At 50.6% G+C, this 14,596-nt stretch overlaps 2 protein-coding genes across 4 annotated transcripts in view; one reads left to right on the top strand and one right to left on the bottom strand.

Annotated features, from left to right (window-relative positions):
• SHROOM4 (shroom family member 4) overlaps window positions 1-2,668 on the top strand; it is a 36,987-nt gene extending 34,319 nt beyond the window's left edge. For all 3 annotated transcript variants that reach the window (XM_083722687.1, XM_083722688.1, XM_083722689.1), the window contains one exon: window positions 93-2,668. In XM_083722687.1, the coding sequence (XP_083578813.1) occupies window positions 93-362 (270 nt within the window). In that variant the 3' untranslated portion in view covers window positions 363-2,668. The remainder of the gene's footprint in view (window positions 1-92) is intronic.
• A 3,591-nt stretch (window positions 2,669-6,259) lies between these two features.
• Window positions 6,260-14,031, bottom strand: LOC310837116 (uncharacterized protein; the record flags this gene model as incomplete). Its single annotated transcript, XM_083723183.1, has 4 exons — window positions 6,260-7,932; window positions 10,822-10,867; window positions 11,115-11,411; window positions 14,010-14,031. 4 exons carry the CDS (start codon window positions 14,029-14,031, stop codon window positions 7,725-7,727), a joined length of 573 nt encoding a protein of 190 aa, XP_083579309.1. The 3' UTR covers window positions 6,260-7,724.
• Between the last annotated feature and the right edge of the window lie 565 nt (window positions 14,032-14,596).

Here is a 14,596-nt window from a genome sequence, read left to right as displayed (position 1 = left end):
GGGCATGTGTGCCTGGGTGTCCTGTGCCTGCTTCCTGGTTTTCCTGCTCTGGGTTTTGACAGCTCCCTCTCTTCTCCCTTCCCCAAATCAAGCTGGCCCTCCTGGAGAAGAAGCGGCAGCTGATGGCGCAGCTGGAGGATGCCAAGGAGCTGCAGGACCATGTCTCCCGTCGGGAGCGCTTGGTCTTCGCCAGCGTCTCACGCTGCCTTCCTGCTGAGCAGCTGCACGACTACCAGCACTTTGTGCGCATGAAGTCAGCACTCATCATTCAGCAGCGGCAGCTGGAGGACAAGATCAAACTGGGTGAGGAGCAGCTGCGCTGCCTGCGGGAGAGCCTGCGCAGGGGGCCCAGGGAGTACTAACCAAAGCCAGCTGGGCTTTCCTGCATCGCAGGGGCTGGGCTACATGACCCTCAGGGTCCTCTCTAACCGTACCAATTCATATTCAGCTGGTGCCTCCCTTAGGGGACTGCAGGCCAGCTTTGTGCTCACAGTGCCTTCTTGCTCTCAGGACAATTATAATCGTTGCCAAAGATTGCTATGCCAGATCACTGCATCCCCACCCCTCCTCTTCCATGGCTGAGGTTGGAGGCTCAACCAAAGTGTGCTTTGCCGGGAAGACAATGACACCAGCTACTCAGGAAGGTGAGGGAGGGATTCCTGGAGCTCCACTGGGATGAGGACTCCCAGGGAGGCAGCCTGAGTGCCTTGGATAACTTTCCATCTTCTCCCCTCTGGAGCCACCAACCCCCCAGCCAAGGAAGCTCCCCTAAACAGCAGCATAATCCTCTGGCGCCCACCGCTTATTTCAAGGCCTGGCTTGCCTTTCCTGCCTCCTGTTGCACAATTAATTTATTCCTATCTTAGCTTTCCTTCACCGAGATAATTGTGAGGGGTGGGAGTGGGTGACTGGGATGGGCCAACGCAAATCTCAGCCACATCCCTTGAGGGCGACATGTCCTGCAGCTCTCATTGGTATGCTAAGCTTAGGATGTGTTGTGGTGGCTGCAGAGGAGTCTGTGCCCCTTCTGCTGCCCTCTGAAAGTGGCTTCTCTGCAAGGGTGGGTTTTTTGGGGGGAGGGAGGCTTCAAGCACAGAAACAGCACCCCTACATGCTTTCCAGTTCCTTTTGTTGCCTCCTTCCTCTCCTTCCCCTCCCAGCACCTCAATCTAAAGTTTCTATTGCCAAGTTTAAGGGCAGGAAAAAATTCCCCATCTTTCCCCATATCAAGATCTTTTGCTGGGGAGTTGCTGTTTCAAGTTGTTTTGAGCTCTGCTCATTTCCTGCACAATCGTGTGGGGGGGGGGGAGCTGAGGACCTGTTTGCAGATCCTCCTCCTCCCTCTCTCTGGGTCCCTCATGGCCTGGGGAGCTGCAGCAAGCCCCTTGCACACTGCAGATTGGCCGCTGCTTCCTTGATCTGGCACCGAACCCTCCCAGCTCTACCCAGAGGCAATCGGAGGAACCAGTGAGGGTAGTGAGGGTCCTGTGTGAGTGTCTGGAGGCAGTTGGAGGATGGATGGCGGCTAACAAATTGAGGCTGAATCCTGACAAGACAGAAGTACTGTTTTGGGAGGATGGGGGGACGTGTGGGGGACTCCTTGTTCCTGTACATGGTAACTGTGCCCCCAAATGACCAGGTGCGCAGCCCAGGAGTAATTTTGGACTCGCAGCTGTCCAAGGAGGTGCAGGTCAATTCTGTGTCAAGGCAGCTGTTTACCAGCTCCATCTGGTACGCAGGCTGAGACCCTACCTGCCTGCAGACTGTCTGGCCAGAGTGGTGCATGCTCTGGTTATCTCCCGCTTGGACTACTGCAATGCACTCTACGTGGGGCTACCTTTGAAGGTGACCCGGAAACTACAACTAATCCAGAATGCGGCAGCCAGACTGGTGACTGGGAGCAGCTGCTGGAGCCATATAACACCGGTCGTATGGAGTCTTCACTGGCTTCCAGTGTGTTTCCAAGCACAATTCAAAGTGTTGGTTCCACAGTGAGGGAACCTTTAAAGCCCTAAACAGCCTCAGCCATGTTTACCTGAAGGAGCGTCTCCACCCCGGACACCGGGGTCCCTCTCCCGAGGGCCTTCTGGTGCTTCCATCACTGCGAGAAGTGAGCTTACAGGGAACCAGGCAGAGGGCCTTCTTGGTAGTAGCACCCTCCCTGTGGAACGCCCTCCCATCAGATGTCAAGGAGATAAAGAACTACATAACTTGTAGAAAACATCTGAAGGCAGCCCTGTATCGGGAAGTTTTTGATGTTTGATATTTTACTGTCTTTTAAATATTTTGTTGGGAGCTGCCCAGAGTGGCATATAAATAATGAAATTATTGCATTATTATTGAAAAGGGCTTCCCCCAATACAGCCAGCCTCTGCCCCCCCCACCATGTGCCCCCTGCTCCCTGCCTGTGTAAAAGGCAGAGCCGGCCCACCCATGGGGCAAGGTGAGGTGACCACCTCAGGCAGCAGGATCCACAGGAGCAGAAGATCCCAATGTTGATCTTCCTCCCCCCTTGTTCTTAGCTTCCTGATAGATGTATGTTGCTTTGAATGTATACTTTATATTTGACTTTCTTCTGTAATGTTTTCTTCTGGATTGTTTTATTTGAAGTTTTAATTTAGGTTGTAAACTGCTTTGAGTCCCCCCCCCCAATATATATATAAAGATATGAACATGTTGTTGTTGTTGTTCCTGATGTAGATCTTCTCTCACCTCTTCTGCCCTGGTGGGGAGGGAGGACGCCTCAGGTGCCAAAATGTCTTGGGCTCAGTGCCAGCAGCAAGACATGTGTCCTGAGAAGGTGCAGCCTTTATTTGCACAAGTCCTTGCTGGAGGGGGGGGGCTGCTGTGGCTCCTTTCTTCAGAGACCCCCGTCGGGAAGACAGTCAAGCCATCTGGGTTGGGGAATCCTAATGCAGCTGCCAGCCAGGCGGGCCTGATCTCCGTACTCTTGGGCAAAGTGCCTTCACTATAGGTAGACACAAAGCGAGGGGCCACCCATGTTCTGTTGGGCTCGTATCCCATTTGCCAGTCTCTTCCTGCCTGCTCTGCTGCCACATCCATGCCTTCTGCTTGCAAATCAGGCCTTTGTGAGTTGCCTGCCCCCTGAATTCTCCATCTTCATGCCCCTCAGACATCTTGTAGACTGGAGCTGGCGTTTCCCAGAGAGGATCGACCCACCCATGAGGCAAAGTGAAGCCACTGCCTCAGGCAGCAGGGTCCACAGAGGCAGCAGTTCCCAATGTCAATCTCTCATTGTTCCTGATCTTCCCTCATCCTTTCTTCCCTGCCTGGGTTTGCATGCGCCATCTTGGGGTCCACCTCAGGAAACTCCTTTTTGGGTGAGGACTCCTATGGTCACTACTGCCTGGAGCTGGAGGAGAGTGTTACAGCATCTTTCTCCTCCCACCCCCTCAACCCAAAACACATATTTACCAGAGGAATGTGCTGGGCTCCTGCCACAGATATTCCTGCCCCTGACGACATCCTCTTCCTCTCCATTGTGTCTGGAACAATGTTGGGATGTCTGAGCTTCACAGTTTAACCTCTTCAGTGCCTTGAGCCACTCGTTAAGAACTTGAAAACCAACGTGGAGCCAGCGGGATCAGGCCAGCAGCCCATTTAGTCCAGCCTCCTGTTCTCACAGTGGCCAACCAGATGCTCGTGGGAAACCAGGGAGCAGAACAAGAGCACAAGAGCATCTTTCCCGGGGAAGGAATGGGAACTGGGGCAAGGGGCAATAGGTGGGTGAAGTTCAACTGGCACAACTGGTTACTTCTTGCCATGGCTGCTGTAAGAGGTCTGGATTTGCTGATCCCAGATGGGGAAGAAGCTCCTCTCTGCTCCCAGACAGACACATCCTAGTGAGACCTCCTCCATCCTCCCACCCTTTGCTTTGGGGCTGTGTGTGGCTGCACTGCGCACGTGGCACTTTTCGATTGACAGCAGCCACAGGAAAACAAGGCTGGAGAAGACTAGTCAGGGGTCAGGGAAGCAGCCTGTGAAGGGTTTGCTTGCAGGATGAGCAGATCAGGGATGAGAAGGTGCTTGCCCTTCAGCCATCCAAACTATGCTTCAAAAACGTCCAAGGAAGGAGAGTCCACAACCTCCTGAAGGATACATTCCACTGTCAAACAGCTCTTAACACTCAGAAAATTATTCCTGATGTTCTGTTGAATTCTCCATTCTTGTAACTTGAAGCCATTGGTTTGAGTCCTTCCCTCCGCATCCGGGGAAAGCAAACTTGCTCCATCTTCCACATGACAGCACTTAAGATATGTATAATTTTGTAAAAAGAAAAATTTGGACGGAAAATCTAATTAAATATATATATCTGATGATGGTTCTCATATATTCTTGCAGTCCCTTTTCCAGGCTAAACATAACTAGCTCACTCACTCAATCATTCTTGTTAGTTTCCAGACCCTTAATCATCCTGGTCTCCTTCCTCTGCACACTTTCCAGCTTGTCAACATCCTTCTTAAATTGTGGCACCCAGAACTGGACACAGGACTCCAGGTGGGGTCTGACCAGGCAGAATAGAGTGGGACTACTACTTCCCTTGATCTGGACTCTAGACTTGCCCTCAAAAAGTTCTTTCTGGTGTTTAGTCAGAAGCATGGGCAGAGGAAGAGTGAAGAAAGACTGGACAAAATCAGCTTTTGCTTTGTCTTCCTTTTGCTGGTTGGATGCAGCCATTTGAGGAAGAAACCATGAAGGAGGTGGTTAGAAATGTTCCCATAGGAAATAATGAAAATTGTCAACTCGTTATGCGACCACTCGCTTAATGAACCATTTCCCAAGACTGCATTGTGTTTGGAAAATGGGAACTGCACATACAAAAGCTATTAATCTTGGGAAATTCTTTGCTGTTTGAAGAGTTCTTTACACAGTGCCAGGATTTCCCCAGTTCTTAAATCTCAAATCCTAATATGTGTTCAGATTCACAGAATTTCATAAGCTTCTTAGTGGTGGTTTATTCTTGTAATTTTCTCCTGAATAAGATGACAGACACAGTTCCCTTTTCAAAACGACGTTTTTCTCCAAGCGCATTGTGAGAATATGCTGCTGTTACCAAACTTCAACCACTTCCCTAAACTCCTTCTGCTTTGCTCCTGGAGATGAATTAGTTTCCAAGTTTTCTTTGGAGGTCCACCAGGTCCTATTTGGGCTACCAGCCTAGGACTACAAAAGCATCAAGGATCAATGCGATAGGCTATGACTACAGAGCTTGCCTAGTGAACTGGGACAGTAGTCCCCATTAGAGCAGGACATCTCTACTCTCCCTGCCCCATAAATACTAAGCAGAGGCTCCACTAGAACTGAACAGAAGCTCTGAAATCTCCTTTCCCAATTGCATGGGGATGAGAGTGTGGTAAGAGTGTCGCCTCTCCCACATTTCCAGGGTGGACCCCATCAGGGCCCATGTCTCCAGCATCCTAAAGCCACTCAGTCAGCATGGAAAGCGAGCTTTAAGCCCACTTTAAGAAGCCTTATCACCTTTTGTGCTGGTTGAGAGTGGAAGGAGGTGAGTCAGCCACTGAGGATGGGCTCCTAGGGTCACTCTGGAGAAGAAGGGAAGAGTTGGGAACTCTGAAAGCACCTGCAGTCCATCCCTATGGGAGTTTTAGAATATAATTAAAATGATATGAGGACAACTCTAGTAAGAAAAAGCAAACCACTATGAAAATCATTTCCTTTAGAAACAGCCAGTTCCATGAAGCATGCTAGAATAATAATATTTTTTTAAAAAAACAGTCTCCACCTGCTGGCAGTAAGACAATAAGGAGGAAGACAATCCATGCCATGTTTTACTTTTAAATTGAAGAAGTATGTGATTCTGCTAAGAAATGTCCTGACCAGGCCCACTGGGAAGAAAAGGCTCTGGTGGCTAGAGATTTTGTTTCAATCAAATATATTTATTTATGTATAAAAAGATAAAAAGGTATGTATGTCTACACCATTCCAGATAAACAAACCCCCATAGGCAGCTGTGTCTTGAGAGGCTTCCAAGGGGATGGGGAGGCAACGCCTGGCTTGACAGCAACTGCTAACGGATCACACTGAGCTGATGATGTTCCAGCCAGGAGCACCTTCATAGCCACTTAGGTGGGGGTGCTAAAAGCCATTCCCTGTGAAATGAAATCATCACACACACACACATGCTCGCTATACACAATTTGGGCAGCAACCCATCTCCTCCCCCTTTTGGTGCTGAAGAGGTTCTGCAGCCCAGAAATAATACTAGTGGTAGCAGTGGTAATAATTATCATTACTTTTTATATTCCACCCACCTGGCAGGATTGCCCAGCCAATCTGGGCAGGTTCCAACACATAACATAATAAAATGTCAAACACTATTAATTGTTCCTATTAATAACAGTAATAATATTCTAAAATAAAAGTCATAAAAACTTTAAAATAAACAACTTATAGCAAACAAAGCAAAATTCAACAATCCTTCTGAATCTAGTAGCAAACAGTAAAATTAAAACATCAGCAAAAATTTAACAGTTCACACTTATCAACCACAATAAAGAATTACCAATCTACAATCAATAAAAATAACAGCAAATCACAATGCATAAAATACCACAAAACATACAAAACCATGTAAAAGGATTAAATTGAGAAACAAAGATACACAACTCAAAAAAGTATTTTTAAGAAGATCTCCTGCTAGTGGCCAAATTCTCCCCACCCGACAGCAGTGTCCGGGTGGGGATCTTCTAAGCAAGTGAGTTCGATCGTGGTGCAGAAAAGAAGTGAAAAGTACACAGCCGCTGGGGAGGGGGGGGTTCTAAAAGCCCCTCCCCATGAATTAAAAGCACCACGCCCCCTCCCAGAAGTTCTCCTGCTTTTGGGGTGGGGTCTAAGCAAGGGAGTTCAATCGTGGTGCAGAAAAGAAGTGAAAAGTACACAGCCGCTAGGGAGGGGGGTTTCTAAAAGCCCCTCCCCATGAATTAAAAGCACCACGCCCCCTCCCAGAAGTTCTCCTGCTTTTGGGGTGGGGTCTAAGCAAGGGAATTCAATCGTGGTGCAGAAAAGAAGTGAAAAGTACACAGCCGCTGGGGAGGGGGGTTTCTAAAAGCCCCTCCCCATGAATTAAAAGCACCACGCCCCCTCCCAGAAGTTCTCCTACTTTTGGGGTGGGGTCTAAGCAAGGGAGTTCAATCGTGGTGCAGAAAAGAAGTGAAAAGTACAAATAGCTGAAGAAGTTGGGGCTTGTTGGGGGGGGGGGGACTTTGAGGAATTCTGTGGAAAAACCTACAAATTTTCTTTAAAAACAACAACAACAAAATAATGGTACCATCGCCATAGCAGATGTTTTGACTGACTGTAAAAGTGTCTAGTCTTGGAAATGACCAAAGACTTTCTGGGTGATGTAGAGGCTCTGAAATGAGAGGCAGAACACAGCTTGACTGCAGGGAGCCCCTTCCCTGCTGAACACACTTTGTGCAGCCACTTGTCTCCTCCTGCTTTTGGTGCTGAGGAGGCTCTCCAGCCCAGAATATGTACCCAATCGGCAACATGATTTGCTTCAGGAAGGGATGAAGATGCATCACATGTCCTTCTTCGCAAATGGTTCATGAAGTCCAGAAAACTGGTTGCAGCCTCCAGTTGTGGCTCCATGGAAGCGATGATGCTTCTGTCCCCACCCCGTGTGTGGATCCAGAATTGGCCTCCACTGTCAAAACGTGTTTAAGGAAGAGAATCTTACTTGGCTACAAGGGATCACTGAAGAAGAAGAAGAAGAAGAAGAAGAAGAAGAAGAAGAAGAAGAGGAAGAAGAAAAAGAGGAAGAAGAAGAGGAAGAAGAAGAGGAAGAAGCAGCAGCTTCTCCAACATGAGGCAAAGGTTCTCTCTGGAGCAAAATCTGGCTTTTCCAGTACGTGGCAATGTAGGGAAGGCGGGAGCATCACACAGAGGATCCTGGAGAGGGAAGGAAAGGAGGACAGTTTAGGGAGAATGGGAGACAGGACATCCATGTGAGGCTTCCACTTGGCCTTGTGAATCCACTTAGCAATTGCAAAACTTAGAGACATGTATGCTATATCTGTGTGCACCCTCCCCCAAAACAATCTTTTTGCCGTTGCTCTGCACCTGGGCCATTTGCCGAGACTAGTCTACCTCACAGGGCTGTGGTGACAATTAAGGAAGGAGGGAAAAACATGTATGCTATCCAGAGCTCCGTTGAGAATATAGGTGCAACTAATAAACCATAAGTAAGTAAGTAAGTAAGTAAGTAAGTAAGTAAGTAAGTAAGTAAGTAAGTAAATAAATATTGAGCCAACATGCTGCCTTCAAGGAAGGGCCCCCAATGTCATTTTGTACCCCCCCCAAGCTCCCTGTGAGCTTCTGTGGTGAAGCTGCCCTCTGAACTTGGTTTTCCCAAGTGCAAAGCCAGGAAGGGACCCTGCGCACCTTGCTGTGAAGCCACCCAAAGCATCCCTGACAGCGCACAGGTGTGCATTGCATGCAGCATTTCATAGATGTGTGCAACAAGCTGGGTCAGCATTAAAGGAGACATTTGTGGCTGCGGATCTAGAGGCCTGGCGGTGTGTGCAACCTTTTTACAATAGATTGGTCTGTCTGGACTGCAGTAAAACTCTGTTGGCCGTCCCTATGACTACAAATGACACCTTTGTGGATTTCACAAACAGAAAAGGAAGAGCATTTTCTAGGAAGCGCCAGGACTTCCAGTTGCTCAGGGATGTTCTTGGAGCTTGCAAATAAATGCCCCAAGAGAAGCTGCAGCCAGAACATTCATTAACGCCTGAATATTCCCTCTGTCGTCCAAGGGAGAACAAGCAGGTGGATGTGGCTGGCTCCTCTCACATTCCTAACCACACAATCGCCCTGTGAGGTAGGTCTCCCAGACCCAACAGCCTAACCACTACATCACACTGCCTTGCTTCTCCACAACACCTTGAAGAGGGGACTTGTGGCTGCTCTGCTGCAAGGCAAGGATGGGGACTCCAGACGCTGTGGAAATGTGGGCAAGCACCACGTCCCGTGACCACTCACTGCACTTTCTCAGAGACAGCCGAGAGCCAGGAAGCTCTGCGTTCAGGCTTCCCCTCCGTTACACATGCAGAGGCCCATCTGGTCCAGGATTCCGAGTCCCACAGCTGGCCCGCTGGATCCCTTCCAGAAGCCCACAAACATGGCATGTAAACAACAGCTCTCTCCTCCCCAGCAGCAAGCCCTCCCTGGTAGACTGCCTCTGAACATGGGGTTTTTATTCAGCCCTGACTGCCAGCAGCCTTCACTAGATCTGCCCTGCATTAACATGCTTTGTTCTCCTTTTAAAGCCATCTAGGTTGGTGGCCAGCACCAGCATCTTGCAGCAGAGAGTTCCACAGATTCAGAGATACAACTGAACCCATAATTCAGAAGCCACCACTCTGAGCCATAATTGGGGGCAATCCACACCAGTGTCGGCCTACCTTACACGAGTGTTGCCAGGATTATGACTGGTGCACAACAGACTTTGAGTATCCAATCTTAAGAATACACCAGCTCATAATTCAACTGTAGCACTCTCTCCCAGTGCCGGATTTATGTATAAGCTAAACAAACTATAGTATAGGGCCCCCACTCTCTTGCCTCCCCCCAAAAAATTTTTAAAAGAAAAACAACAACTGGATGTACATTTCCAAAATATAAGATAAGTTCACTTACTTTGATAAAAAACATTTTGTTATGTGCAAATGGCTTTAGATACCTATTAAGTCCATAAGTTACCATATAGCACATATTCAGCACAAAAAACAGCCACAATTTGTTGTTGACAAAGGACAGCTGGACATATAAAGAGCCCCATGACCTGCACAGACATGATTTCTGGTGTCTGCATGTGCGCATACATGATTTTCAGCATCTGAGCATGTGTAGACGCAATTTCCAGCACCGCAGAAGTGAGTCCCTGGGCCGTGCTGCGCCGGTTTAGTGCAGCGCACGGAGACTCGCCAAGCGGGCAGCTCGGTTCGTGGGCGGCTTGTGGTCCGGTTAAACGACCCCTGTAGGCCGCTTGTGGCCCATGGGCCTTAGGTTGCCGACCCTGCTATATGGTAATTTATGAACCAAATAGGTATCTAAAGCCATTTGCACATGAGCCTACACAACATAAAACACTGTTGCTGTATGTAGGGGGTTTTTTTATCTTATATTTTGGAAATTTACATCCATTTTTTCCTTTAGTTTTTTTGGGGGGGCAAGAGAGTGGGGCCCTAAGCTATAGCTTGTTTAGTTTATACGTAAATTCGGCACTGGCTCCACATAAAGTCCCTGCAGGATCAGGCCCTGATCAGAACGAGGCTGCGGTCCAAGCAAGGTAAGGCAGGCGGAAAGGAGGAAGGTGACCCTCGAGCGCCCCCTTTTGACACGAGCGGGCAGTTCATACCTGAAGCGACCAAGAAGCCTTTCAGCCAAAGCAGCGCCTCCGAGGAGGGAGGGGGGAGGACCATCTCGGCCAGCATCCTGTTCTTCCTGTGCCTTCCTCGAGGCTATGCCCGGGCTCAGCCCCAGCACCTACTGGCCAGAAAAGTCGCCTTTCCCACCCAGGCAGACCCCGGGTCCGTCCCCACAGACGGGCACTTCAGTTCAACCTTCCTTGAGGATTTCCGATGTCCAGAGCCGACCAGACGTCCCCAGAAGCCCCCACCACCTGGGGCCGAGAGCCAGAAGCCAACTAGGGGGCTCTGAAGTTGCGCAAGCTTCCGGAGCTGCTCAGCGCTGCAAAGTTGCCATCCCACCCCCCGGACCCGCCGCCTGCGCCGCGTACACCCGCACATCCGCCCCCCGCCAGCAGGAACTCACCTGCCCCGGGACTCTCGGGAAGCCACTTGGCGCCGGGCTGGAGCGCCTGGAAAGGAAAAGAGAAAGTTGCAGACAACCGCAGTAGACTGCACCGCGTTCTCACCCGGGGTAAACGCGGCCAGGAGAGCGGGCTTCCTTCCGAATCCCAAATAAAAAGAAATAAATGGAAAGCGCAAGATGGGCGCCGAAGGGGAGTTGCAAAGTGGATGCCCTGCCCCAGGAAAGGCACTTGGGGGGGGGCGGGGGTGGGACACCCGGGTGCCTTCGTCGCCGGGCTCAGCCCCAGCACGTACTGGCCACACAAAGTCGCCCTTTCGCCCAAGGCAGACCCCGGGTCCGTCGAGCTCGGCGGCCTCCTCCCCACAGACGGGCTTCCCTTCGTCCCGCCCCGCCTGGAAATACCGGGACTTCGAGGCTGGCCAGCAGCTGCTCCACCCCGCGAAACACCCCGCCCTCCTCGGGAATCCACGGCGGTTTCCCACTTTGAGGACCCGCGACGTCCGAGTTGGGCCGGAGAGCCAGAGGCGAGTTGGGGGGGGGTAAGAGGGGCTCCGAACTCCAAAGCAGGTCCCCCGCCCCACCGTCAGACACTCACCTGCCCCGGGACTCCCGGGAGGAGGAAAAGAAGCAGCGCGGCAGAGGAAGGAGCGCAGCCCGAGAAGGCGCGGTGCGAGCCCGCCGCAAAGTCTCCGGCTACGACCTGCGTCGCCGTGGGCGTCCAGAAGAGCGCAGCACGGGCGAGTGCCGACCTCGTCCGGAGGGGTTTTTAAGGGCAGCTCCCCCTCCCCGCTTTCACCTTACAGCACCTGCAAACCTCCTGTGGCGATTTCTGCAGCTCCGACGTCCCTTAAAGGCACCAGCGGCGCGACGGGCTGGCGGGTTTGCTCTGTGGCCGAGCTGCCTCCTCTTCTGCTGCGCTGAACATACTTTACCTGTAGCAGTCTAGAGGTCAGGGGATCCAGTGGGAGAGCAGGCAGGAGCAATATAGGGCCCCTGGCTGCTGCGGCTGCTGCTGCTGAGAGGTCTCTTCAGCCTCGGTGTCCCTGAACGGGGATCAGCTGCCGGTGGAGGGAACCTTCTCCCCCTTCAGGCTGCTGTTCAGCAGGTGAAGCTGACTTCTGGCCCCTTGCAGTTGCTCGCTCCGAAGCTGGGTGGCAAGGGCTGGTGTGGAGTGGCAGGCTCTGTGACCCTCCGCTCCCCACCCGTGCACCCTGCTGGCACCCACAAACAACACTATGCTGCTGCTTGGTGAGCCAGACATTCCTAGCCACAGGGGACACTGGGACGTCTAGTGCCAATGTGGTATTCTCCTTCAGAGGGAGGGCGACCCCAGAGGCGGATTGAGGGCAGTGCAACCAGTTCTGCCACACTGGGCACTAAGGCAGAGAGAAAAAAGGAGCCCTAACAGGAAGACGGTTAAGCTTCATTTTGTCCCCTTCCTGCCACACAGGTTTAGCAGATATGTCATGATAGGGCCCCCTGTTTGTGACTATTTGGCAATCATGCATTTGTGATTTTGCTGCAGATCCTCCTACACAAACAAGTACCTGTATTTATGTCTGGTGCCCTGCTCTAATACGCTCACAAGAACCAGCTTCCAGCATCAAACACAGTCTCTGCATTTCAGGGGGTCAAACTCTGCCTCCTCATACTCAGAAACTAGAACCCTCCTGCCAGCCGGCTGCTGGGATGCTGCTGAGTTATTACTTCTGGCAGTAATAGAAGATGTTGACATTTCACTCTGATGTTCCAGAATTAAATGTCAAGTTATTCCTGTTCAGAATGTAACATTTACATTTCCCCCCCTCAAATACATCATTGCAGCCGTATTTTTACATGCCTGGCTGCTCAGGGAGGGTGAGGGTAGTTGTGGCCCAGAGATGGAGAGGCACACTTTTCAGAGGAGCCAGGCCAGCTGTGTGGAGGAGCAGGGCTTATATTGTGGCTGCTCCTGTTCTGTGGAACAGCATCCCTGCTGAGATACAACAGGCACCCACCCCCTGCAATTTCCAGAAGCTGTTGCAGACATTTTGTTCCAGTGAGCTTTCCACGCTGCATGGATGCGTCTTGGGTGTGCATTTATTGGTTGTCATTTTCTGTGCTGTTTTTATTATATCACCTTGAGACATTTATGTAGAAGTAATTTAGTTAACTAATAGCACAGGAAGACTTTACCCCACTAGGTAAAGGTACTCCTGCCCGTACAGGCCAGTCTTGCCAGACTCTAGGGTTGTACGCTCATCTCACTCTAGAGGCCGGGAGCCAGCGCTGTCCGCAGACACTTCTGGGTCACGTGGCCAGCGTGACGAAGCTGCAGCTGGTGAGCCAGCACCAGCGCCACACACGGAAATGCCGTTTACCTTCCCGCTGGTAAGCGGTCCCTATTTATCTACTTGCACTTAGGGGTGCTTTCGAACTGCTACGTTGGCAGGCGCTGGACCGAACGATGGGAGTGCACCCCGTCACGGGGATTCGAACCACCGACCTTGTGATCAGCAAGTCCTAGGCGCTGAGGTTTTACCCACAGCACCACCTGCGTCCCTTTTGCCCCACTAGACTAGTATCTTATTTATTTACTTTAGAACTTATAAATTGTTCTGCATTTAAAAATACTGATGAGGCAGTGAGGCATCTAGAGAAAAGTTTTGAAAGAGATGAAATGATAGAAGTTTACAAAAGTTTGCATGCAGTGGAGAAAATGGAATAAGAAATGATATCCCCACCTGACTCCTAATGCTAGAACGTGTGGACATCCCAGGAAGCTGAATGTTGGAAAATTTAGGACACATAAAAGAAAGAGGAAGTATAAAAATAAATAAAAGGACTTCTTCACTCAGCACATGGTTAAACTATGGAACTCCCTCTCACAGGAGGCAGTGATGGCTGCAAGCCTAGGGGACCTTAAAAGAGTAAACCAATTCATGGAGAATAAGGCCATCAATGTCTACAAACCATGATGGCTCTGCTCTGCGTCCACAGCTGGAGGCAACACTGCTTCTGAGTGCCAGTCTCTGGAAGCCACAGGAGAGGGGAGTTGCTCTTGTGCTCTGGTGCTGCTTGTGGGCTTCCCATTGGCATCTGGTTGGCACCTCTGTGAAGAGGATCCTGGACAAGATGAGCTCCCTTGGGACTGATCCAGCAAGCTCTGGTGGAAGAGGCCTTGCTCAGTGGCAGAGCATTTTCTTTACCTGCACATTCCACCTCCAGCATCTCCAGTTAGGGCTGGGAGTAAATCCAGTCTGATCTCCTGGAGATCCATTGTCAGTCAGTGTGGGCATTGTGGAGCTGAATGGAGCGCTAGCCTGATTCAGCAGAAGGCAGCAACCTAGATGGCTGTGAGTTCTTGGACTCCAGTTCCCATTGCCCGCAATCAGCATTGCCCAGTGGCCAGTTGGTAGCAGGAGAAGCCCCACAGAGCCTGAAGGGCAAGCACCTTCTCATCCCTGATCTGCTCATCCTGCAAGCAAACCCTTCACAGGCTGTTTCCCTGACCCCTGACTAGTCTTCTCCAGCCTTGTTTTCCTGTGGCTGCTGTCAATCGAAAAGTGCCACGTGCGCAGTGCAGCCACACACTTTGCGGGAACTTCCAACCCTTTGGCAATTTTAACAGTCCTTTTCTGCACATTTGCTTTTTGAGGTGTGAGAAAACTAACTTTTTAAAAATAGCTAGCTGTTTCCACACTGGAGCCTTTAAGAGGGTCTCTCAGTTACAGCTCTCAAAAGGGCAGTTGTTTTACGCCCCAAGTTCACGTGGAACATCTGAGGTGAATTGACT

Source organism: Podarcis gaigeae (assembly GCF_964106915.1).
Source record: "Podarcis gaigeae genome assembly, chromosome: Z".
NCBI classification, from domain to species: domain Eukaryota; kingdom Metazoa; phylum Chordata; class Lepidosauria; order Squamata; family Lacertidae; genus Podarcis; species Podarcis gaigeae.
Note: the sequence above shows the minus strand (reverse complement) of the source record. Positions and strands in the feature narration are given on the sequence as shown.